At 39.3% G+C, this 17,254-nt stretch overlaps 1 protein-coding gene across 1 annotated transcript in view; it reads right to left on the bottom strand.

Moving 5' to 3' along the window:
• Window positions 1-17,254, bottom strand: part of RYR2 (ryanodine receptor 2) — a 755,069-nt gene that overhangs the window by 546,744 nt on the left and 191,071 nt on the right. Inside the window, exon 2 of the mRNA XM_055308992.1 lies at window positions 5,396-5,515. Within this exon, the coding sequence (XP_055164967.1) occupies window positions 5,396-5,515 (120 nt within the window). The remainder of the gene's footprint in view (window positions 1-5,395; window positions 5,516-17,254) is intronic.

The raw sequence follows: 17,254 nt of genomic DNA, 5'->3' as shown, positions 1-17,254 counted from the left end.
GGATGTAATCTTATCTTTGCTCTTTTATAGGCAAGGTGTTTCCCTGCTGCCGCCACCTTCCCACTCCAGCTTCTTTCAGTATTTTTTTATCTTTAATTTTCTGTTCCTTGAAAATGATATGCCTACATGTAGTGGGATTTTTACACTCATTCTTCTTGGTAAGGTCTTAACTTCCTGGATTTGTGGTTAGATGTTGGACATTAACTTGAAGAAATTCTCATTCATTACTGTTTCAAATATTTCTTCTATTCCTTTCTTCATGGTTCTAGAGCTCTTTCATAGTTGTCCTTCAGTTCTTAAATATTATGTCCTGTTTTGGTTTTTTCTTCTATTTTATCCAATCTTTTTTTATGTTTTCTTTGCTCTTAAGTTTTGGAGGTTTCTATGGAGATATACTCAAACTCAGATTCTTTGCTCAGCTGAGTCCAGTCTAATAATAAGCCCATCAAAGGCATTCTTAATTCTGTCAGTGTTTCTGTTCTCCAGCATTTTTTTCTCTTTGAATTCCATCTCTGCTTACATTGCCCATCTGTTCTTGCAGGCTGTTTATTTTATGAACTGGAGCCTTTAGCCTATTTACCATAGCTGTTTTTCAATTCCTGGTCTGATAATTCCACCACTGTTACCATATCTAAGTCTGGTTTTTATCCCTGATCAGTCTCTTCCAACTGTGTGTGTTACCTTGCAGTATATGATTTTTTTTTCTCAATAGCCACATACCATGCTTTGGGTAAAGGGAATTGCTGTAAAGATTCTTTACAGGTTTTCACTATTCCATTTTTTGTTATTCTTCAGCATTACACATGGGTTTACATTTACATACTCTTGTGTCCTTCCTAGTTCAGTCTCCATTTCTAAAATTAATCTCTCCCGGATTTACAATTCTGTCCTATTATCTTTCAATTCTTTTCAAATCTTTCTCTTCTCTACTCACCTTATTTCTGAGTTTATAATCTACACAGTTCCCCAGAGACGCTCTCTTTTTTTAATTTCTTTTAGTTCATTTTGGAACATCATGTAACAGCTTTAAGTCTGGAGAACCTGTATTATCTATAAATATTATTACTCTCCTTGTTTTCTTTGACATATAAAATTACATAAAAATACGTAAATTATGTATAAAAGATAACTGCAAATAATTATGTAAATAAATGTGAATTAGATTACTCTGCTCATTCTTATACATTAATCACCCATAATTACACACAATTATATATATACATAATGGTTTTATATGTAGTATATGTATACATGTATAGGATAATTTATAAAGTATATAAAATATATGTTACACATATAAATTATACAACTTATATAATTGTATATGTATATAATGGTTTTATATATTATAGAATCATATGTATATAACATATATGTACACAATAATTATATATAATATATATATGTACAGTATACATAAATATATATTTAGATAAAATAAAAAGAGACACCAACCAAGAACAGAATTATGTCTACAAGCAATAAAGATGTTGTATCAAAATAACAGATAAACTGGAAGGAGAAGAGGAGGGTAGGTCAGTATAGCTTCTGTAGCTACATGGCTCTAGAGTAACTTGTTCTGTTTTCACCATATTCAAAACACAACTACTCTTTTATGAGATCTGTTGGCTCTGTTTCCCTTCCTCACTTTTACCTGATACTTCTCTATCCCTTGTCCCACTCAATCCATACTAGGTTCTTAAACATTTCTCCTCAAAGCAAGACTTATCTAGAAGTGGGATTTAACAGGCTCATTTCAAAATGTCATAGGCCAAGGCTGCTCCAGAAATACTGGTTCATCTTTACCATGTCTCCTTCGTCCCTTCCTGGTTTCAGTTGCTCTTTCTACATTGCCCCCACTCCTTGACAACTTGTAACTGAATTTTGGATATGACAAAAACCATGCTACCTTTCCTCCACTTCCTGCAATAAACATTCCAACATTATGTGTGGGGATAACATGTCATCTAGTTTATTCTAGATATTATGTTTTCTGCGTGTATGGGGTTCTGCTGTCTTTTGAGTTCTGCCTGCTTTTATGTAAAGATTCACAGAGATGAATATATAACTTATTTCCTCTAAAACTTTTAATGATAACAGTGTGAGTCTGCCAGAAAGTGACTAGATTCCTAAGAGCAAAAGCCTAACTTCTCAATCGTAAAATATAGAAAATGAAGTGTCACTCATATAAAGAATACACAATAAATATCCATGATTATAATTTACAAATGACTAACTGAAAAACATCAACAGATTTGATGTTTGCAAGTTTTGCAGAAAAACATATGTTGGAGTTTTGAACCATCCTCTTTTAGGCAGAAATCAGCATGAGTTGATGTCCCAAGAGGATGAAACGGTCTTCAGAGAAAGTCAGTCCTGCCTTTGATTAAAAGATTCTGTAGCTTAAGATATTTCTGGGATCATTTCCAGGAACATGTATATAGTTTACAATGACTGACTACTCACTGCCAACAGTAATTTTGTTCTCTCCACCTTTTTAATAAATGCAGGAGACAACAAACTTGAGAGGAGGAGGGAAAGGCCATCTCTCATTTTCCACCAGTGAAAATCAAATCCAGATATTTCTGCATGAAACACACCTGTATCCAGGCTTATATATTTTAAACTGAGATCCAGAGTTTTGATTCCTTATAATTATAGAAAAATAAAAGTTTATGAAAATATAATTGGGATAAGACTAGTAGTCACTTCAGACTTAATGATACACTAAATTTTGTGGATGACTTACTAGCTCAAGGCACTGTCCTTGGTACTAAGCAGTAAGAGATAAGAAAACAAATGAAATATGCTCTGGTCCTCAGGGAATTCAGAAGCTGGTGTATGTATCTGAGAACATACATATGTATATATTCACACAAAAAGGTGGTGAGGATATTACTGGCAACATAAGTATAAACAAAGCACGTAAGAAGTGCAGATAATAGGACACCGGGAACTTGGGAAAAAAGCAACCCAGAAGAGGGACTCATGTTTGAAATAGGCTTTGAAGGACAAGCTGCATTTCAGCCAGCAGAGACGTACAGGAAGGATATCTAGCACACAGACAAAGGCAAATGGAAATACAAAAAAGGAAATGACACAGTAGGGGGTTTTCAAGTAAGAGTGTACTTAGGTTGTAAGAACTTACAAAAAAAAAGTTCAATAGGTTTACTGGACTTCAACTGCTATTGATTCTATGCTTAATAAACAATCTCAGTATCTCATCCTACATGCAAATTTTCAAAGGCTAGAAAAGAATAAAATAGGATGACAACAAAAGTGGTCAAAATTCCCTAGATCATCATCAGCTAACAACAAGAACCAAGAGTATCCCTTCTAGGAAGTAACTAGCTTAAATGGATGTCTCACCCTAATCAGTGTCTTGATTGCCACATGATGTGCCTACTACAAATCAGGAGCATTCATTCTTTGTATTGGAAACCACCTCTTACATTAAAGGAACAAGAGAACAATAGCCAGTAGAGCATTCAACATAATATGAAAATCAAAAACCAGCTATCTGGGATTCCCAGGTGGCTCGGTAGTCTAGCAACTGCCTTCAGCCCAGGGCATGATCCTGGAGTCCTGGGATGGAGTCCCACATCGGGCTACCTGCATGGAGCCTGTTTCTCCCTCTGCGCTCCTCACCCCCCCCCCTCTCTCTCTCTCTCTCTCTCTCTCTCTATCTATATATATATATATATATATATATATATATATATATATATATATATCATGAATAAATATTAAAATCTAAAAAAAAATAGCTAGCTAAATAGTGTGCCTGATTCAGGCCACTAAAGAATATCAGAAACCACAAGGAATGTGCTAAATGTTAAAATGCTTAACGTTTTCTTCTTAAGAAGACTACTTTTCACAACTGACACATATCACAATAATTTGTACAAACAGAATGCTCAATAAACACTTGTCGAATTACAAATAAATCTAAGCAGGGCTATAAAATGCATAATGTTTTGCCACCCTCTATTACAATGTTAATCATGTTACTTGGCACTGAATTAGTATAATAAGTGAATCATATGTATATATTGCTTAGTATTGTTTCACAGACTAACCAAAGAAATACTGTGGTATAAAGGAAAGGATCGGGGGATCTGAAGCCAAAAGGCCAAGGTATAAATGTGAAAAACCATTGCTAACATCATGGCTTCGAGTCATATTAAGCATTTTAGGCACAGTAGCTGGCCTCTGTTAAGTCCCCAAGTCCCCTGTCAAGTGAATTTGACAGTGAGAACTATGCATACTCTTACTGCAACAGCCATATGAAACTGTCCAAGAACTCTGTAGACCAATAAATATTTCACAAAAGATAACTACATTGACTGGTTTCCAGTTGACTTGCTATCCGTGAGAAGTTTTCCTCTTTCCTTTATTCCAGTCTGAGCTTTCAGCATATCGTGTATATCCCCAAGGCATGTTCTCAACCCCCCTCCCCAATTCCCCTACCATCACTCTATTCCAAAGAACCAGCAGCTCCCATCCAGACTTCCAATTCCTTACTTCCATGCCTTCTCTCTCAGCATCCTCCAATCACATAAGAGCCAAGATGATCTTTGCCACGTCTAAGTCAAATTGCACCACCCTCCTGCTCTAATGGTCTCCCTTCATCTTAGAGAGAAACCTCAACTTCCGGCTTTGGCCTGGAAGGCCTTTGATGACTAGGCCTGGTTGAGATCTCCTCTTCCTAACTAGAGGCCTCTGCATTACCTGGCTTCTCTTTAAAATGTCCCAGAGTACTCAGCACTGTTCACTCAATTCATTCCAGATTGCTCAAATGTCACTGCCTCAGAAAGCTATCCTCAAATGCCCTTCGTGAAAGAGTGAGTCCTTGTCCCATCATTCTACACCCTATTACTCTGCTTTCTCCATAGTCCTTAGTTCTAAAATAACACCGTTTATTCACTTGGTTACATTTACACTAGAATAGAAACACCATGGGTGCAAAGGCTTTGTCTAATTCTTGTCAACAATCTCATCTGACCTACTTGCAACAAGTATGGGCTTGGGGGGCATGTGGGTGGCTCAGTCGGTTAAGTGTCTGCCTTCATGAAGCTCAGGTCATGAACCCAGGTCCAAGGATCAAGCCCCCAGATGGAGCTGCCTGCTCAGCCAAGAGTTTGCTTCTCCCTCTCCCTTTGCCCCTCCCTGCTCCTGCATAAGCGCTTTCTCTCTCTCTCTCTCTCTCTAATAAATAAATAAAATCTTTAAAAAGTGGTGGCTCAACTAGAAATTTTCTTAGTGAATGGTAAGCACATTTTCCACATCCCCTTTAATTTATCTATTCCATGGACAATAACAGAGTGCCCAAAGTAACTTCAATACCACTCATAAAACCCAAATATTTGAATAACCTCAAAAGGCTTTATCCCACCTTGGAATTTGAAGTGGACTCCAAGAAACAAAGTCTGTTGCCAAAGCCTTCTGCTGCCAAACACAGCTTCTGTTGTTCTTTGTGGATGGTTGCGGTACACTGCAGAACCACTTCATCATCCTGCAGAGGGGGAGAAAAATAAAAAGTGAGCTCTGACAAAACTAGACAGCCTGTATCAGATCTACAAGACTATTATTTTAGTGCATATTAAAAATCAGAGAAAAATGTAACAACTTTTCAAAAAAAAAAAAAGTCTCAATCCCTAGAGAACTTTTTTCTGTAAAAAAGGTAACTGAGTGGAAGGAGGGGTGAAAGAGGTGATTGTCATCCAGGCAGTCAACAGTTTTCTCACTATCATTACTGGTCCCCAGAGGCAATCCACACAAGGTACAGTAAAATATAGAATCTCCATGTTAGCACTCTCACACACGGGTTTAATCATCAAAATTACCGAGTAACTGCCTGACATCAAATATCATCAAAAAGAGCAAAGGTTCCAACAGCAGGCACACACACACTGATCCAAAACCAGCACAGGAACAGGTCAATAACAGAACATCTGCAATCAAATAGACCCAAAAAACCATCTCCATTCATCCACACATTGGCCACTCCTCCACATTTCAAATGACACTCGGTTGCTTAAAAACATTCAGAGAGATGATTTGCCAGTTCAGTCCTGTGAAATCCACACTGGTTTCCAACTAAGCAAGTTATACAAGGGAAGAGACGATAAGTAAGAGGACTCTGTAGACAGCATGAAGATTGCAAAAAGCATAGACTTGAGAATCAGCAATAGCTGGATTGCCATTCAGGCTCTGCCATCCACAGGTTAGAAGATCCTAGACAAAGTACTGAATCTCTAAGATGATAAGGTAAATGAGTCACACAGGAACTGATATGCAAAAGGCGCTAAACAGACAATAAATAGGAGCTAACACTGTCAAAAATATTTCAATGGAACAAATTCTAAGTAGCAACTGCCTAAAAAGTCTAACCACCTGTATTTTGACATTCCAAATGCAAAGAAACAGGACACTTCACAAAGAAGTGAAAGAACAAATATATACACTGACCCATTTAATCAGAATTGGAGAGAAAAGAGACAAGCAAGTATATCCTAAAAGACCCTCTTCATGGAAGAACAACAGAGGAGGGGCCCCGCGAGGAGCCGGGCTGAGGCCGGGGCGAGTGTCCCCAGGACAGGAGAGCCCCGTCCCGGAGGAGCAGGACCTGCACCAACCTTCCCGGGCGGAAAGGGGCTCTCAGGGAGTTGGAGCAGGACCCAGGAGAGCGGGGATGCCCTCGGGCTCCCGGGGACACTAACAGACACCTGCGCCCCGGGGGAGTGCTCCGAGCTCCCTAAGGGCTGCAGCCCGCACGGCGGGGCGGGAGCAGCTCGGAGGGACTCAGGAGCGGCTCCAGGGAGGGGGCTGCGGGGCGGGAGCGCGAATCCCACAGCGCAGGCCCCGGAGCACAGGGCGCCGGGACACAGCCCAGGATCCGGCCTCCCCCGGGACAGGCAGAGGCCGGGAGGGCCCAGGACAGCAAGGACGCTCCTGCCCTGAGCTGAGCAGATCAGCGGCCCCGCCCCCGGAGCATCCACGCCCCTGCAGACGGAGAGCTCTGGAGTTACTGCGGGGGCTGACTCCAGGGCTCCAGAGCTGGCGGCGCCACTGCGGTCGTTCCTCCTGGGGCCTCACGGGGTAAACAACCCCCACTGAGCCCTGCACCAGGCAGGGGGCAGAGCAGCTCCCCCAAGTGCTAACACCTGAAAATCAGCACACCAGGCCCCTCCCCCAGAAGACCAGCTAGACGGACACAGGAAAAACAAATTATTGACCAAGCAGAACTTGAAAGTTCCAGGGGAAGTCAAGGGACTTACTTACAGTATACAGAATCGGAGGATACCCTCCCCCCCCCGTGTTTTGTTTTGTTTTTTTTGCTTTTTGATTTGCTTCCCCCACCCCCTTTTTCCTTTCTTTCTTTTTCTTTCTTTTTTTCTTCTTTTTTTCTTTTTTCTTTTTCTTTCTCTCTTTTCTTTCCTTCTTTTCTCTCTCTCTTTTTCTCCTTTTCCCAATACAACTTGTTTTTGGCCACTCTGCACTGAGCAAAATGACTAGAAGGAAAACCTCACCTCAAAAGAAAGAATCAGAAACAGTCCTCTCTCCCACAGAGTTACAAAATCTGGATTACACTTCAATGTCAGAAAGCCAATTCAGAAGCACTATTCTACAGCTACTGGTGGCTCTACAAAAAATCATAAAGGACTCAAGAGACTTCATGACTGCAGAATTTAGATCTAATCAGGCAGAAATTAAAAATCAATTGAATGGGATGCAATCCAAACTAGAAGTCCTAACGATGAGGGTTAACGAGGTGGAAGAACGAGTGCGTGACATAGAAGACAAGTTGATGGCAAAGAAGGAAACTGAGGAAAAAAGAGACAGACAATTAAAAGACCATGAAGACATATTAAGGGAAATAAACGACAGCCTGAGGAAGAAAAACCTACGTTTAATTGGGGTTCCCGAGGGCGCCGAAAGGGACAGAGGGCCAGAATATGTATTTGAACAAATCCTAGCTGAAAACTTTCCCAATCTGGGAAGGGAAACAGGCATTCAGATCCAGGAAATAGAGAGATCCCCCCCTAAAATCAATAAAAACCGTTCAACACCTCGACATTTAATAGTGAAGCTTGCAAATTCCAAAGATAAAGAGAAGATCCTTAAAGCAGCAAGAGACAAGAAGTCCCTGACTTTCATGGGGAGGAATATTAGGGTAACAGCAGACCTCTCCACAGAGACGTGGCAGGCCAGAAAGGGCTGGCAGGATATATTCAGGGTCCTAAATGAGAAGAACATGCAACCAAGAATACTTTATCCAGCAAGGCTCTCATTCAAAATGGAAGGAGAGATAAAGAGCTTCCAAGACAGGCAGGAACTGAAAGAATATGTGACCTCCAAACCAGCTCTGCAAGAAATTTTAAGGGGGACTCTTAAAACTCCCCTTTAAGAAGAAGTTCAAGTAACTCTGAACGTGAATGGGCTTAATGACCCCATCAAAAGGCGCAGAGTTTCAGACTGGATAAAAAAACAGGACCCATCTATTTGCTGTCTACAAGAGACTCATTTTAGACAGAAGGACACCTACAACCTGAAAATAAAAGGTTGGAGAACCATTTACCATTCAAACGGTTCTCAAAATATACCCTAAAAACTACAGAACACTTCTGAAAGAAATTGAGGAAGACACAAAGAGATGGAAAAATATTCCATGCTCATGGATTGGCAGAATTAATACTGTGAAAATGTCAATGTTACCCAGGGCAATTTACACGTATAATGCAATCCCTATCAAAATACCATGGACTTTCTTCAGAGATTTAGAACAAATTATTTTAAGATTTGTGTGGAATCAGAAAAGACCCCAAACAGCCAGGGGAATTTTAAAAAAAGAAAACCATATCTGGGGGCATCACAATGCCAGATTTCAGGTTGTACTACAAAGCTGTGTTCATCAAGACAGTGTGGTACTGGCACAAAAACAGACACATAGATCAATGGAACAGAACAGAGAACCCAGAAGTGGACCCTGAACTTTATGCTCAACTAATATACGATAAAGGAGGAAAGACGATCCACTAGAAGAAAGACAGTCTCTTCAATAAATGGTGCTGGGAAAATTGGACATCCACATGCAGAAGAATGAAACTGGACCACTCTCTTGCACCATACACAAAGATAAACTCAAAATAGATGAAAGATCTAAATGTGAGACAAGATTCCATCAAAATCCCAGAGAAGAACTCAGGCAACACCCTTTTTGAACTTGGCCACAGTAACCGGAGAAGGACAAACAGTGTATGTTCTCATTCATTTGGGGAATATGAATAATAGCGAAAGGGAATATAAGGGAAGGGAGAAGAAATGTGTGAGAAATATCAGAAAGGGAGACAGAACATAAAGACTTCTAACTCTGAGAAATGAACTAGGGGTGGTGAAGGGGGAGCAGGGTGGGGGGTGGGGGTGAATGGGTGACGGGCACTGAGGGGTACACTTGACGGGATGAGCACTGGGTGTTATTCTGTATGTTGGTAAATTGAACACCAATAAAAATTAATTTATAAAAAAAAATTCAAAAGAAAAAAAGCCTTTTGGATTAACCCAAAGAATATGCTGTATCAAATGGAAAAGTACAGCTCCAATTTGCATTTAAAACCTTTATAATCCTATGTATTTGCTTTATTTCCTGTATAGTGCAGCAACACCTAATAGCTGGCTTAGAGCACCAGTCACAGGCAAAGTCCAATCTTTTAATAATCACCTCCCAACTATCCCTCCAGGTGCTCATTAACTTCCAGTGAACATTCGATTGTTATATTTAAAAAGTCATCTGCTAAAAAAAAGCATTATTTTCATATAGTAAGTATATCTGAATATTAATTCATGCTCAGCATGGCTATAACAAAAATAATGAAGTGTTTTGTTGCTTATATAATCGGCAAAATCAAAGATATATTTTGTCTTCCAAATACGCAGTATACTAACAAAGATTTGTGCTAATGTGCTCAATGCCTTACCAAGTCCCCACAGTCTTTTACTATCTTGTCTCACTCACCCTCTGGAACTAAGTCTAGCATGGAAACTGTACTCTTGGGTAAAATGGGCTCCTCTGGATGTTGGAGACCATCTAAATACCATTTAGTAAATAATTACTTTAACAGACTCATTAAAGACAGTTTGAGAATGAGAAGAAGAGAAAATAGAAAGGTACAGGACAGACAAGAATAACAGGAAGTCCCAAAAGAAGAGGAGGTACATCATATTTACCAAGTAGTATAGTGTATGTCAGCCCTGCCATTAACTGATTTATTCTTCACAGCATCTCATGACATAAAGATGATCCACACTTATATAGATGAGGACAATGAGGCTCAGGGTAACTTGTTGCTCATAGAGAGGGCTGATCATACATATTTTAGGAACTGATTGATCAACCTACTTTATCTGAACCTAAAAATCCTCAGCCCCAGACTGCTTCTAGAGGCTCAACTGATTTTTTAAACTATATTTGTTATCTAGAAAAGTACCTCTCAATCTTTAACATGCATCCTTTCACCTGTGGGTATTGCTGAAATGCAGATTCTGGTTCTTTTGCACTTGGGCACGCTGATTCTACATTTCAAACCAGTGGATCTGAGGAACTAGAATCCCAAATGGGTCCCAGAAAGGGTATGGATTCCAGAAGACATGTGAGCAGTCTCTTAAAAGAGCTTGGATGTCATCAATAACAGCTGAATATTAAAATAAGTTCATATATTTTGGACAGAACCAGAAATGAGCTCACATGTGGAGATGCTCATTAATATGTGGTCCATACCAACCACATTACGGAAGGAAGCCAGTATAAATAATATACTGAGCTACCAAGATTATGAAACTAACTCACTTGTACAAAGTTTCCTTTTAATCTAGAGCCTTCACCCTGGCCATGAAGCAACATTAAGCTCAAGAGAGCTCTGCCACACCACCAAGGAAGGAGGCTATAACTGCAACATTCATGATTCAACTGTGAATGATAGAACTTGGCATGACACGAGGCTTTTTCTAGTTTACCTGGGAGCTGTTCTTATTTTATATCTCAGTAAGCAGAGGGTTCCATTCTGGCAAAGTAAAATATACTGAGCATTGATGGACGAAACACCAATTCATAAATACCTGCCAGTTCCCTTTAATTAACCCACCATTCATCTCGAAGCATAATTTTTCTCAGCACCACTGTGGTTTCAGAGTCTACTGACAATGCATTTGAGAAGTCTCGATAAGTAGTTTTTTAAATTTATTATGACCTATGTGCAGTAAATCTGGCTTTTGTCAGCATACACATGTGTGTATAAGGATATGGGTATACACACCCATACATGAAGTTTCTTCTAAGAGCTAAGACTAATAAGCACAGCCTCATACTGATGGGAATCCAGAGACTTAACACTGTTAAGGTAACAGGATAATAAGGCTGTAGTTTAAGGCTATCTCTTGGGTTTTAAGGCTTTTGAGTCAGCCTTTGCCACCTGGCCTGGGGTCCAGGCTCCTAACTCTCATTTCCAGTCTTCACATTTTAATTGCATGTACCATTGGTGTGCCAGGGTGCCAAAATGCACACAATGGCCATCACTTTTCCCACCTTAGCTCATAAAACCTAAAATCAGCCTTAAATACTTACCTTTTCGTATTCCTTGTTTTGACTCCCCATGTCTTATGTCTAGTGCCTAGGGCAACAAATTTTGATTCAACTCACAAGAAATCCTATTCCATAACCAAAATGCTACAAAAGTACATTCTGCCTCCATTCTTTTCACTTTTTTTTTTAAATTTAAAAGTCCATTAATTAACTGTGAATGACCAGATTAATAAGATACTAGTATCTTGCTGTTCCTGGAATCACTTGAACTTACACCACTGCCCATTTTATGTAAAACAAATTGGAAGAAATAAAATTACTAGTCTTTTTTTTTCTTTTTACAAATTTTGAACAAAATAATAAATTGTAAAAAACAAATATTCTAGGAGAAACTTTGTGAACTTCATGAAGATAAACAGAGCTTAAAGTGAGAGTGATATCCAGCTTACAATCACCAAGTCCTAAGGATTCTATTCCAAATCCAGCAATTTAAAATCCATCCTCACCACACCAACTACCATCATCTCTTGGTTATTATCTTCAAAAACCCACTAAATAGTTTTCTGCACTGCAAACTCTCTTCCAATGGTGCTTCACCTTCACCTGACTGAAATGTTTCCTGGTTTAAAATCTTTTAATGACTTCCCATTGCTCTAAGGAAAAAGACCTAAATACTCCTTTAGTCTACAAAGCCCCGCATAGAAGAGTACCAACCCAGTATTTCCTGCAACCAATTTTCCTTCATTCCTATGCTCCTACAGGAGTTTGCACATGCTATTAAGCTCTTTATCCTCCCCTCTAGTAAGACATATTCATCATTGAAATCCTAACTTAGGCATCCATTCCTGAGTTATTCCTGAGCCTTCCCTGACCCACCAGGCTGCATCAGTCCCTTTGTTTTGTGCTTCTGTACCACTATAGTCCTTCAGTTTACATAAATGAATGCATAATGACATTATTAAATTACAGTGTCTAACATTGCACTGGGCAAATATACTCGATAAATGATTATCTTAATCCACTTTATGATTGCTCATAAATATGTGTTGCCATGCTGACTAACGGAGTTGCTCTTTAAAACTGCCAAAGTAAGACCCTACCTTTCCAATTAAAGTTAGCATTATACAATCCCATTAAGTGATTTTCTGGTTATATTCAGCCAGGAAATAGGACAGTATTTGAGGAAAAACTGCTGATCCTATTATATTTGTGACAAATTTTAATATATTGTAAGTATCTGTAGCATCAATATAAAACCCAGTGGGATTGCTTTGGGGGAAAAGGCAGTAAGTCTCTCATTTCCCCAGAAACATAATAGAACTTTGATAACAAACATACTGTCCTCTTGAAAAGTCAAGAAATATTCTTCATAACTCTGGTCATTTAAAATTCCCTCAAATCACATCAGATACTTTTCTTAGATGGTTACAATGTTTGTCTTTCGAAATGTTTATGCAGATCTAAACCTTCTATAACTTGTTTTCTCCCTTCTGTCCTTTTTTTTTTAAGATTTTATTTATTTATTCAAGAGAGACAAAGTATGTGTGTGAGAGAGTAAGAGAGCATGAGCGGAGTGGGGGGGCAGAGGGAGAGGGAGAAGCAGACTCTCTGCTGAGCAGGGAGCCCGACGTGGGGCTTGATCCCAGGACCCTCAGATCATGACGTGAGCCCAAGGCAGACACAACATGGGAAATAATTATCAAATGACATCAATGGTTCCTTTCAGACATTCATTTATCATTTAATAAATATTTACTGAGTGTATAATACATAATAGAATATGTCCTAAGCACTTAAGATAAATCACCATATAAATCAGAGATCCCTGAACTCATTAGGCCTACGTTCTGGTAGGGGAAGAGGGACAAGAAACAAAGCACAATATTTTTGTAAATTACGTTAAAGGCAAAAAGTTCTATGGGAAAAAAAAGAACAATATAAGGAGGATCAGGAATGCTGGTGGGTGGGGGGCAGGTGGTGAGTTTGAAATTAAGAATAGAATTATCAGATCTCATTGAAGGGATGACTTCTGAGCAAAGACTTAAAGCCGGGAAGAAGAACATACACTGCAGGTTGAGGGATGGCCAATGAAAGTGCCCAAGGCAGGAGAGCATCCATCATGTTCAAGGAAACAGAGGATGCCCTGAAGTCAGAGAGAGGATGGTGGGCGGCAATGGGAGAGGCCAGATCATGAAAGGCCTTGAGTCTAGGGTCAGATCTTTGGCTTCTGTTGAGGGAATGGGATGTTATACTAAATCCACACTGCAGGGAGGCAAGGAGGAAGCAGTGACCTAAAGCAGGTTACTTCTAGCCAATTCTAGATATGAACTGAATTCATTGAGTGCCTCCTATATTCCAGGAACAGTGGCAAGTTGTCACAAGTTCATTTCCTCTGATGTTATCATCATAATCGTATTTCGCTTTTCTGGCAATTGGCCAAATAAAAATGTTATCTCTACTATTTGTTTTTCTTACAGCAAATACGTTGTGATCAGAATAAATGAATTAAGACAACTGAAAAAAAGAGGCCCATATTTTTGGTCTTGCACTGAGTTTATATTCATTTATTTAAACAATAGACTGTCCTCAGTTTGCACATTAGTATAATCACAAAAATGACTGTGCAAAGCAATCTTTAGCAAAATTGTTTAAAATTGTTTCATGACCTTAAAAAAAATTTGTCCAAACATTAAAAACTCTATCAGTTATAAAAGTAAATCTATTAGCAAAGAATTAGTCTTAAAATACACTAAAATACTATAACCAGGAACTATATATATAATTAGGGTCAGAATGACTGGCCAAAAGAATGAAAAAGGATTGGTAAGAATGGAGTAGATTTGTTTCTAAATTTGTAGAGAAATATTAACTTTAACTGGCATTTATGCAAAGTTCATTTAAATTTTAATTTTGAATAAAAAAGCAATATAAAAAAATAAAAAATAAAAATTTCATTAAAAAAAGCACCAAGAAATGAAAAAAAAAAGTAAAAGATTTAGTCCCCTATAGTCTGAAACATTAAAAACATTGAGAATTAGGGCAGCCCCAGTGGCCCAGCACTTTAGCACCTGCCTTCAGCCCAGGGCGTGATCCTGGAGACATGGGATAGAGTCCCACGTTGGGCTCCCTCTCCCTCTGCCTGTGTCTCTGCCTCTCTCTCTCTCTCTCTGTCTGTCATTAATAAATAAATAAAATCTTTTTTAAAAAAATGAGAATTAAGGTGTTTTTGTTCTTTGTAAAACACTTATCAAGAGCAGTCTGCATGGGGCTTTCCTTAAGCTTCTCATTATGTAACTTGCCTTATGGAAGGAGCACCTTCCTCCATGTCTTGGCAATTGTCATATTCCTGCATTTGGATAATTCTCCAGCATTTTCAGAGTTTCTTTGATGTGATTTTTCTTAGCCAGCGTCACCTCCTTTGGGACATCTCCATCCTCTTTTTCACAACCATGTTCCTCATTTATGCAGATAAAGTCGCCTTCACTGGGTCCCTCTGGCTGCACATCTACAGTTTCTCAAGTGGCAACTGTGACCACACTCCCACACTCAAACACTGCTTCCATGACTCCACTTACATTCAATCAGAATTTCATTCCCAGCATCCCTTTTTGTTTCTTTACTGCACTTTCCTTTTTGTTAGCTATTTCCCACTTACCCATGTGTTTGTGAAATGCCCCAAGCTTCAAACACACGTAGACAAGGAGGTAACTGATATAACCGCACAGGTGTGTCTATGTGGAACGTGAAGAACAGAGACGCAGTGACCAATCACCAGAGACTTTGAAAGAAGTGTTGTGATTGGTCACTGATCATGATGAATATCTGCTAGGTATCTGATGGTGATTCATAAACTAAAGAGCTAGAAGTGAAATCTGTGATTTACGTAGTTACTCACAGTTAATATATTATGAAAAATGAAATTTGAACCATTATGTTCAGGGTACTTGTGCCATTTAACCAAACTGTGCCAACTGAAATTGTGCCTAATCATAAGCATGCAAAGCACAGATCACCTGTTTATTGAGAACCTATTACAGACACCACAATTTGTTGTGGTTTTTTTTGTATATTTTTTTAATGGAGTTCGATTTGCCAACATATAGCATAACACCCAGTGCTCATCCTGTCAAGTGCCCCCCTCAGTGCCCGTCACCCAGTCACCCCAACCCCAAGCCCACCTCCCTTTCCACCACCCCTTGTTTGTTTCCCAGAGTTAGGAGTCTCTCATGTTCAGTCACCCTCACTGCTATTTCCCACTCATTTTCTCCCCTTTCCCCTTTATTCCCTTTCACTATTTTTTGTATTTCCCAAATGAATGAGACCATATAATCTTTGTCCTTCTCCAACTGACTTACTTCACTCAGCATAATACTCTCCAATTCTATCCATGTTGAAGCAAATGGTGGGTATTTGTCGTTTCTGATGACTGAGAAATATTCCATTGTATACATAAACCACATCTTCTTTATCCATTCATCTTTCGATGGGCACCGAGGCTCCTTCCACAGTTTGGCTATTGTGGACATTGCTGCTATAAACAATGGGGTGCAGGTGTCCTGCTGCTTCACTGCTTCTGTATCTTTGGGGTAAATCTCCAGCAGTGCAATTGCTGGGTCATAGGATAGTTCTATTTTTAACTCTTTGAGGAACCTCCACACGGTTTTCCAGAGTGGCTGCACCAGTTCACATTCCCGCCAACAGTGCAAGAGGCTTCCCTTTTCTCCACATCCTCTCCAACATTTGTGGTTTCCTGCCTTGTTAATTTTCCCCATTCTCACTGGTGTGAGGTGGTATCTCATTGTGGTTTTGATTTGTATTTCCCTGATGGCAAGGGATGAGGAACATTTTCTCATGTGCTTTTTGGCCATGTCTATGTCTTCATCTGTGAAATTTCTATTCATGTCTTTTGTCCACTTCATGACTGGGTTGTTTCCGTGCTGTTGAGTTTAATAAGTTCTTTATAGATCTTGGATACTAGCCCTTTATCTGATATGTCATTTGCAAATATCTTCTCCCATTCTGCAGGTGGTCTTTTAGTTTTGTTGACTGTTTCTTTTGCTGTGCAGAAGCTTTTTTTCTTGATTAAGTCCCAATAATTCATTTTCGCTTTTGCTTCTCTTGCCTTTGTAGATGTATCTTGCAAGAAGTTGCTGTGGCCAAGTTCAGAAAGGGTATTGCCTGTGTTCTCCTCTAGGATTTTGATGGATTCTTGTCTCACATTTAGATCTTTCATCCATTTTGAGTTTGTGTATGGTGTAAGAGAATGGTCTAGTTTCATTCTCCTGCACATGGCTGACCAATTTTCCCAGCACCATTTATTGAAGAGACTGTCCTTTTTCCAGTGGATATTCTCTCCTGCTTTGTCGAATATTAGTTGACCATAGAGTTGAGGGCCCATTTCTGGGTTCTCAGACACCGCAATTTGAATATAATATACTATCAAGGTAGAAGTGGCAGGATTTGCTGACAAATTACATGAGAAAAAAAATCCAGAAAGCTACTATTGTAGAAATTGTGGTTGTACACTGGACAAAAATAAAATGGTCACACTACAGAGAAAATTTGTAAATAAAATAAATGCAGAAGAGCCTTCAGCCACAGATTTATCCTTTATGACCACCCAGAAGCTCAGACAGGGGGATGCCCCCTGACTATATTCTTGGTAAAAGAGCCTTC

The sequence above is a fragment of the Nyctereutes procyonoides genome, unplaced genomic scaffold, assembly GCF_905146905.1.
Source record: "Nyctereutes procyonoides isolate TBG_1078 unplaced genomic scaffold, NYPRO_anot_genome, whole genome shotgun sequence".
NCBI classification, from domain to species: Eukaryota; Metazoa; Chordata; class Mammalia; order Carnivora; family Canidae; genus Nyctereutes; species Nyctereutes procyonoides.
Note: the sequence above shows the minus strand (reverse complement) of the source record. Positions and strands in the feature narration are given on the sequence as shown.